The 10,082-nt window shown below is 44.4% G+C and overlaps 1 protein-coding gene across 1 annotated transcript; it reads right to left on the bottom strand.

Annotated features, from left to right (window-relative positions):
• Positions 1-4,184: 4,184 nt before the first annotated feature.
• nog2 (noggin 2) lies at positions 4,185-6,761 on the bottom strand. Its single transcript, XM_038736317.1, has one exon. The coding sequence runs from the start codon at positions 5,529-5,531 to the stop codon at positions 4,896-4,898; it is 636 nt and encodes a 211-aa protein (XP_038592245.1). The 5' UTR covers positions 5,532-6,761; the 3' UTR covers positions 4,185-4,895.
• Positions 6,762-10,082: the final 3,321 nt, after the last annotated feature.

Here is a 10,082-nt window from a genome sequence, read left to right on the forward strand (position 1 = left end):
ATAGACATTTAGCTGATTATTACTTTTTAAATCACTTGTATGTAAGTGTAAAACATAGTAGACGAATAAATTTAATAAGTCATATTGGGCTCAAGAGAATTACAGATACAACAGCTAGCATCTAAAAACATGCATGGAACGTGCGTGGAGAAATGTTTTAAGAGATAATTTCAAACATGAAGGACAGAGCCTGGATATTGAAGGCCTGGTCAACTTGTCTTTTATCTGTATTTTGGGCAGGAAAGCCCTGCTTGGCATTACAAGTTGCTCCTCACACTCTGCAGATTTGCAGCATACTGAAGTTACCAGCCACACTTTTCCACATGCGACAAGTCCAAGTCCAGAAAAAATTAACTGCCAACCAGTGTTTAGAATCTAAGATTTAAGGAATACAGCCCTGGGCACGATGAATGCACTCATGACTCTTTGTGGCATTGACTGCATTTCCAGTGCATTACCAGTCTGCTTAATTGTCATAAGCGCCGCTTGTTGGCGATGACTGGAGTTTGATTACAATCATCTGTTATTTGACTACAGTCACCTGTTGTTTGCCGACAAAGATGGCCGCTGTGTTGATGTAACGGCATGTTATGAATTCTGTGCCTGCTGCTGCTGACTCCAGGTCAGGTTTGTGAGCTCTTGCAGTGATAGATGGTTAACATCAGGATGGGAGGGTATTAAGAAGCATACTATGTGAAGTCCTTGAGTAAGACGTCCCATCTTAAATACTCACACACAGCCACGCATTTCAGGCATTACCTTGGTGAGAGAAGACTGCAATTAACCAATCAGAGCCTTGTGGTGGTTTAGGGAGTGACTAGTCAGCTCAAGACCACCGGGAAGATTGTAATGGATCTGGGGAAAAACACGTCCATGCATTCATACACCATCATTGCAGACATACATCTACAGCTCCTGCCACACACACGCACACACACACACACACACACACACACACACACACTCACTTAGACACATCTCTTGATTCTTATACTTGCACAAATGCTTTGACGCCCACACACACACACACACCTCCAGACACCCCAAGCCGGGGGTTGGTGGTCTGACAAAATGCTGGGTATCATCTGTGGTGACTCCATTTATGTGTGTGTGTGTGTGTGTGTGTGTGTGTGTGCCCTCCCTCCCCTTAGTGCTCCATCTAATACCCTGTCATCATCAATAACCTCAGCAGTGCTGACTCACTGGCTTTTACAACCATGGGGTTTGGGCCTTACTTACAGCCACAGACCCTTGTCTCCGTCTCTGTCTGTCTGTCAGCCCGCTGCACACACTGCGGAGATGTGCGTGTGTGTGTGTGTGTGTGTGTGTGCCTGTGGCTGAGTGTGTGCATGCGTGCAATCCGCACACACTCTGATTTACACACTTATTCTTCGGTGTAGATGTGTGTCCACACACACAGGTACCGATGTGTCTTTCACATGTTTGCTCGAATGAAAGTCACCGCCCACCCACTGACGCACCCTGATCATTCCCAATCGGACCACAATCCATCATAATAACTGACTCTCATCAGGAGACAGAGCCTCATCATCTTCACCGCAAAACATACCACCCCTCCCCCCATCACCCCCATCCTAATTGTCTCCAGGCTTTTATGTAATTCTCCCTGTACAGGCACCAAATATGTGCTTTGTCTCATATTAGCGAGGGTTTATGAAACAGTATTTATTATTGTTGGGTCATTGTAGCCCATTGTGTCAGAGGTCTGTGCTCATGAATGTGGAGACTGTGTCAGACAATAATGATGCTGAGCATCTGACAGGGTAAAGGCCACTGTCACTTGACATTTTTATGAACAGTATATGAATGCAGGCTGCTCTGCCATGTCAGCGCTTCACATGTGGCTCTCTGATCTCTTTTCTCATTTTTCTCAGCATAATATGTCAATCAAGGATAAGGATGATTTTTAAGTCTGTAGCCATAAGGATTGTAAATTTACATCAAGTGAATTTTGCAATTTGTTGATGAATGAAAGTATAGCTTTCATGAATGGTGTGAAGCAGTGATATAGTCAACATAGCAGCTTTGCATAGAGTGAAGACAGGAGTCTCTGACAGTTCCTAATTTGAGGATTGGCGTTTTTCCCCAGGTGTAAGAAAAACCCCCACATGGTCTGTATTTAACCTTCAACCGTGTTAGACGCTTCTATATTAACTCTGTATGTAAATGGTTTCTATTTCTAGGAGGGGATTCATTTAGTGGAGGTACTGTGGATTTGAAGCTGGGACTGGATTTGGAACAAATTGCCAGGGTTAGAAGAAATGTGAGCTTATCTAATCAGACAACACTTTCAGCACAGTGATGAGTTCTAAAATAATAAACCCAGAATAAACATATGTGTCCTGATCATACATATCTAACATTTTAATTTAATTAAAACACAAAAGAACAAACATTAAGTCTTTGGCTACCATTTGATCAGAGTTGTGTGCAGGGCAGGTGTTAATTTAATATCTGGCACTGTCAGTGAAGAGATGATAATGAATAGATTGATACACGAAGTAATAATGCATATACTTTTTACTATGCAAAATGGGGATATTTCGTATGAATTAAGTACTTTTCTGGAATTTAACAATTCATCTTTTTGCTGAGGACCCCTTGGAATCCCCTCAAGGACCACCTGGAGGTCCCCGGACCCCACTTTGAGAACCTCTAACCTGACTGTCTGGCAGGCTCTGTTTCTAAAAGGTGCGCACCTAACTGGCTGGAGCCAGGGCGGCGTATTGCCTTTCACACGCTTCTAAAATACTCTCCGGGCAGAGCCTGAAAGGGTTACTGTTTCCCAAAGTGCCTCATTCTGCGCAGTCGAGAGGGGGCGGCTGAGTGGCGCCGTCGAGTCAGAGACGCAGTTTCTAAAAACCCCGAGACATCATCAAGAAAGAAGCTGACAGTAAGGAAAGCAGCCCCCCCCCCCTCGCTTCTTCTCCTCTTCCTCCTCCTCCTCGTCCTCCTCTGCCGCTGGCATGCTGCCGTTCTTCTCCTCTGCTTACCAAATCCCCTCAGTGGTTCTGTCACAATAACCGGGCGGCAAGTGTCAAATCCAACTCTGCCCGCAAAAACACAAATCACTTTAACGCACACAAGTTGCGCTCAGTGGAAATACTACAAAAGCTGCTTTTAGCTTTCAGACAGTTTGTCATGGCTCTGTTTAAGTCGTTGATTGTATTCAAACAATAATATAAACACTATAAAAAAAACTTAACTTACAGAAAATGACTCCTGGCTTTCATAGGACTTAATTTCCCAGCGCGTCTCAAGCGCGTTTAATTGGCCATATCTCTTTAACTTGCAGACAGCATACCCCAGCTCTCCAATTAATAGTCTGCTAACGTCAAAAACAGTTGACCATTGTTTTATGGGCTTTGTGTTTTTTTTTTCTCCAGGGCGGTCAGGCTTGAATAGGCGCCGGTCTGCTCCAGTCCACCTCTATACAAATACCTCAGTGGAACTTGTGTGGAGCTTCCAGAGTAAAAGGCACAGACCCCAGACGCCGCTGGCTTGCACATTTACGCTCGCCATTTCATCATCTGACACTGTTTGAAATGTCTGAATCATATTTTACCCATTATGTTAACACCTCGGAGCCCTGAAGCGAGCATGTGCGTAGACAGGGGAGATGAATGTGCGTGGCCTCTCCTCCCCTCACTGGCGGAGACAAATGAATGCCAGTTCTGTGGAGGCGCTTGAGGTATGTGTTGCGCATTACACAGCGTAGTAAATCAGCCCTTTCTAAAATCACTGTGACGGCGTGGAGCGTCAGGCAGTCCACACACAATCACAGAAGCTTGGAACTTACTGTGCAGTTAGTAACTCCACTCCATTTCGGAGCCCGGCCGTCTACACTGCAAAAAATATCAGACTGGCATCGTCTTAAACAACATTTTCATAAAACGTTGCTCAGTTTAACTTGTTTGCAATTCAAGAAAAGGTATTCAGAGATATTTTCTGACATTGTTGTGGCACTTTCTTATAGAAAATCCTCAAAATGAAGCTTTATTGCAAACAAGTGAAATCATCTCAGCCATCAACAGACTTTTTCTTGCAGGGAAAGATTTTGTGACTGAATGAGACACCATGTCCAGATGAAATTTTTCTTTTACAGTGTACACGCCCCCCTGGACATAGACACTCGTTGTAAGCAACATGGCTTGACACTAATACACGTTGAAAAGATAGACTTTATTGCTAAAACGTGTAAACATAACATGTACACTGATATGTTTTACTTTTTATTTATTTTATTTACTTTTTTTTTCTTTTTAGAAATATTCAAGTAGACATCTCCCATATTTTTCTGGTATACTCTGCTATTCTCTTTCCTTATGCTCTATACTCACAATCGTTAAAATAATAAATAAAACGTACAGATTTGTTTATTTCTACAATACTATGTATTCCAAAAAAGCTGAGTTCACGCCTTTATATATCTTTAACCTCAACTTTTTTTTTTTACAATTTAATTATTATTGATATTAATATTATACAAAAACTCTAGGCAGCATTGCAGTGAAATAACAGTCAGCATCAATGTTCAGTTGAAAAGAAAAGTTCACCTCTTAGAGAAGTGTAGCATATGCATTCCATCTTCAATGTCTCATAAAAATATCAAAAAAAAAAGAAGCTCTTCCTTATGAAGTGCTCGTGTTCCCCCCAAAACACGTTTCAGGGTTGAGAATAAAATATGGTCCTGGTTCAATTAGAAAAAATAGCTGCATTTTTCTTAAATATGTACAATGTTGGTATTTCACTTAAATGCTATATAAAAAAATAGATTTGCTATGGTGCCCACCTCTGTAGAGAGTTAACAGTGCAATAGAAACCGTATTTCCAGTCCACTCCCCCCTCAACCACCACTACTTCCTTAGAGAAAATCAGCACGAACACTTGCACTCTGAGATGATTGGGTATTGCACCTGTATCCATGTACAGTATTTCTGTTTTAGAAAGCCTTGACAATACCACCGGAGGAAAATCTTGTTGATTGACTTGACGGGTTTGCAAGACATCCCCTCGGGGAAGGAGCAAGAGCGCTCAGAGAAACAATTTCCCTCCTTGATATAACGTGGCCAGAACCTCACGCCCAAATCCTTCCAGGTGTACACCACTGGGCAGTGCGTATAGGTCCACAGCCACTGCAGAAATTTCCTGCGGGCTTTCTTGCCCACTTTTACTCTCTTTCCATAGGGGGTCTCTGTGACGTCCATCTTTTTAATCTCGTTAGGCATGGGCCCCTGCATCTTCACCTGGTTGTCTGACGCGGATAGGTTCACCAGCATGGGCGAGCTGATGGACATGAAGTTGGGGTCAAAGTTACTGCCGAGTTTTTTCCTCAGAGTCCTCTCGGCTAAGTCCTGCTCCCGGGGGTCGTACTCCGGGTCGGGGTCCTCCCTAAGGTCGGGCACGGGTAGGTGATCACTGGGCGACGGACGGAGACGAAGGTAATGCTGGGAAACTCCAAGGTGAACGCACACCAGCACGTAAAAGAGTAGAGTGTGAGAAAGGCCCATTATTCCTCTTGCTTTACGCACCGGCTCTTCTCACGTAAATAATATTCAGTTCTGTTCCCGGTTACTGTATTCTTTGCAATGAGTAGCCCGGGGCTTCATAAATAGTAGAAGTTCAGTCACCAGCAAGGCGATACTTTTAATAGACCAGGTCGGGTTTGAATGACATGGAGCGGAGTACTTTGCTTTTTAGGGCGCCTTCAACTTTGCAATTTGCCGCTGATGCAACCCTGCAGCGCAAAGCGGTGCCCCCGCTTTGTAAAAAGTGTTTAGTCTAAACAAAAAAAGCCCAAAACCAAATGGGGAAAACTCTATTCACGCTCTCTCCGGCCTCACCCCGCTGGATTCACTTTGGGTTTCTTTCGGTTGTCATGGTTACCCCGGGGGCTCGAAGCCACGACGAACTGTCTACACTGGATGACAGCGGCCGAGGAGAGAGCTGCATGGAATGAAGTGTTTTCTAAAGAGACAGAATAGATCCGGAGCGTCCCGCGAGAGAAGGGCGCACAAAAGAGTACTTCACCAAGTTTTAAATGTCACGCGCCCGGCAATGAGGGCTGCCTTGGCCAATGTTATTTTTACGCACGGCTTTTATAAACGTGGTTTCTCTTAACGTCGCCTGACGCTCTCAGGTTTGACAAGGTTCCAGGGCGCACAATCCATGAACTGAAGAAATGGTCTATGCAGTCAGTGCTTTGTGGTATTCCAGCCGTCGATATGTGCACCTCACTGAAAATGTCCAAACACTTAGAGGAAAAATGCGCCGCAGTGGGATGCAATCTCAATTTATGAAATAACAGCCATGTATCTTTCCAGATGATGTTCCAAATCGCAGAGCAAGTCTTTACATAAATGTCTCAGGCTGTAACATTCCCACAAAACTCTCAGTCGTACATGTAATAACAAGGCAGAAAAGCGGCGTTAGAGCAAATTGCAGTGTCAGTGCATATCAAATGCAAACTGCAGAAAGCCAGTAAACGCTGATAGTTCAGAGTTCCTTTCACTGTGGCATTGTGAATCCTTTCAGAAAAACTCCAGATCCCACTGTCGCTGCATGACGAGACAGTCCATAATCTAGAGCCTTTTTGCCCGGTCGATGCAAGCGTTCAATTCCTGAGGGAGCGTCTCTACGCCTTTGATAACTGGTACAGAAGCTCCTACTGAGTCGCTCCTACTTCAGGAGTCTGAGTGACTTGGCGCTGGAGCGTTTCTTTGCTTAGGCACACTGTGTGTGAGTGTGTCTGTAGCGAGTGGAGCTCAGTCCCAAGTTAAATATCCCCCTCCGACGGTACAAAGTGTCAGAGGGGCCTGCCCACCCCGGCCACTTTCCCTCTGATTGACAGCCCCCCCTCCGGGCCACCCCTCCCCTCACAACGTGGAAAATATCAGCCACAATCACAACGAATCTCAACTGGGTCCTAAAGCACCGGTTTTATCCCGTATTGTAGTGTAATAATCCACACAATGAACAGTGTTATTCGTATTACAGAATTTGTGAAATCGTACATATATTTTTAATTCAACATCTTTCTCCTGAATCAGCACAGAGTTTCTGTGATGCAATAATAGGTTCAATACGTTGTCAATACTCAGCTCAAGCGTTTAAGAGTTTCCTTCGCTTGAACTTTCCCGTGAAATTGACGGGAAACGTTTAGTAGCGTGTCTACGGAAAGGGGCATCGCATTCCACCTTTGTTCGTCAGCATTTGGGTCTACACAGGACTTGGCCCGTTGAACTCAGGGGTCACAAAATAGGCGCGTAATTAAGGGCTATAAATGGCCATGGATAACTAAGCGGTACCTTTCCCATGCTAAGCAGTCATTATGCGATGTTGGACTTTTTACTTTTGTCGGTCCTCCCATAATGCCACTTAAAAACGATTCAGGCTAGTTTAATTTATTGACTGTCAAGTTGATTTATTTAAAGATTTTGTTCAGCCATAATAACCCATGGTTAACCCTTTTAATCTGGTATTTATAAAGAGTCGTGCAAAATAAAACGGTGATGAAGCTGACCTCCAGTCTGATAGCAATACATTTAATCAAAAACTGAACTTTTAAAAAATCAAATTCATACATAACAAACAGTTTTACTCAATATGTCATTAAAATCAGACTCAGAAGGTGGTTAAATTTAGTTCATATGTGTTTACCCAATGAATCTTATCCTGGCTCTAGGTTGTTGTATTTATCCTGCACAGTATGGATAGGCTGACTAGGGTTATTGAGTATTTCGACTTGTCATTGTGCTTGCCTTTTGTAGTGGTCACTAGAGGGCGTCGATCCAGCATGTTGTAGACCTGCAGCCAGGGGCTCCCCAGACTTTTTTCCTCACTGTTTGACTACTCATGTTTGAGTGCATGGTGAAGGAATGTGCGCTCATAGTTATGTTGCAGCTCAAGAGAAATTGCTCACCAGCTTCGTGATCAAAGATCAAAAAACCAATGCTGGAACCATTATTCCAATATTAAGTAATTAACCTGAATCATCATTAATTTGAGTAGCATGTAAACAAAACCTCCTAGGGAAGGATGGAAAAGCCTTTATTACTAGAAGTGCTTTAATTACTGATCCCTGCAAACACACTGCAGACACACAAAGTCATAATCTGGTTAATGATTAGGGTGCCAGTGTAGACAGAGCTCAGTGGGCAGCGGGGACAGTAAGGCTGAGCTGGCTACTGTAGAACTGGCCATTTCCATTGTCTTCCACCACAGGTCTTGTGGTGTTGGACTGAGAGAGAAAACCTCATGCAGGGAGGACACTTCCCTTCCTCCTAGTCTCAAGCACTAATACTGTCGAGCAACCTAGCAATGAGTCCACCCCCCTATCCCCTGGCTAATTACTGGAGACAAAGACAAGGAGAGGAGAGAGGAGGGGACCAGTAAAGACAGTGGGGAGAGGTGGAGTTGGTGATGAGGTTGAGTAAGTGGGGTTGAAGGCAGAGGAGGTGGTGGTAGTGATGAAGATGGTGGTGGTTTGAGAGTATGAGAGGGGCCAGCGGCGGTGGCAGGGCCGGATGGCAGTTTGCTGTGGAATGGCTAATTAAATAGCACCATAAAAGGACCCCAGCTCGCTTTAACGAAGCCCGTCAACCACTGACGAGTGGGGCTGGGGTGCTGGGATGGGGGTGGGACAAACCATGGAGGAGAGAGGTGGGGCTGGTCCTGAAAATTGGGCTTGTCTAACAAGGGGACTTAGCTCTTTGGTTTTGCAGTGATTGTTCACGCTCCCTTAGGTCTCAATAGGGCACATGGTGAGGGTGCGTTGGGGGGCAGCCCTTAGGCACAGATAGGACCCCCTTCTCTCCTTCTGCTGTGAATGCTACACACACTTATACACCAACACGTAACACATACACAAACACATACACACACTAACACCCCCACGGCTCTTTACAAAGGCCTCTACCCAAGGTCCAGGCAGGAGCTTATCCAGTGCAGAGGCACAGCAAGGGGCAGGCCTGCCCAGACTGGCTGGCTGTGCCCACTGGGGACTGGTAGAATGGCACAGGGGGGTGGATGGAGACGGACAGTTTGGAGAGGAGAGAGGGGAGTAAACAGGAGAGATTAGAAACCAAGACAAAAAACCTCAAAAAGCAGACCTGGACGGATAAAATCAACATGGTTTTACATGTCATATCTTTTTGTTGCTGCGTTTTAATGAGCTAATGTCAGAGGATAAGGAAAGTTAGGGAATTTGGCAAGGTGCTGGGGCCATTTGGAAATCTTGAGTGGCAGAAATTGTGAAACCCCCCCCCCTTTCAAATCAACAGATATGCCTGGAGCATGTCTCCTAATTAGTTTTATATTGTGGCGTCTCCAGCAGAACACTCTCTGTTGGATCTTTGGCAGGCCGATGGATTTCAGAACCAGCCAGAGCCTTCACGTCTTTATTGGAATTGTCAACTGTATAAATGTTTTTTATATACTGAAGTATTTTTAACAAAATATTCCAAGAACCTTGAGATTGGAACCACAGCATATTTGTCTCTATTGTAAAATCCAGTATGATAGCCCACTTAAATATTTTTGTAGCTGTATGAACAACATCAACTTATTGTGTCTTTGGATTGGTTGGATAGATAACTCCTGTCTGGCATAAACACCCATGCCACAGCAATTCAAAACAGAGAGGTTCACAATGCAAATAAATAGCTTTCTACCATTGCTTGTCAATATTTCATTCGCTATGTTCCCTGCTGCCCTCACCATCCTCTCCAGTCTGACTCCCCTCTTCTCGCTCCTCTGTATTTGACTCTGTCTCCGAGCCTTAACCCAAAGCAGATGGCTTGGGAAGCATGTCAAAAATCTGTCTCCCGTTAACGCTACTTTTGAAGCCCCCTCTACATTTTTTTTCTCTCCCTTAAAATTCGTCATGAAGTTATTTTTGCAAAATACCCAGTAAACAGCATCAAAGTGATATTTTTCCCTTGTTGACAAGAGGAAGAAAAGAATACAGCACTAAGCATATAGCCTGGCCCTGTTATTGAAAGAATGCTACACCACACTGATGTGCAATCTGAAGTCAATCTGGGCATGGCCCCGCATGCTTT

The sequence above is a fragment of the Micropterus salmoides genome, unplaced genomic scaffold, assembly GCF_014851395.1.
Source record: "Micropterus salmoides isolate LMB-PRFRI ecotype aquatic unplaced genomic scaffold, ASM1485139v1 Ms_hic_scaffold_21, whole genome shotgun sequence".
Classification (NCBI taxonomy): Eukaryota; Metazoa; Chordata; class Actinopteri; order Centrarchiformes; family Centrarchidae; genus Micropterus; species Micropterus salmoides.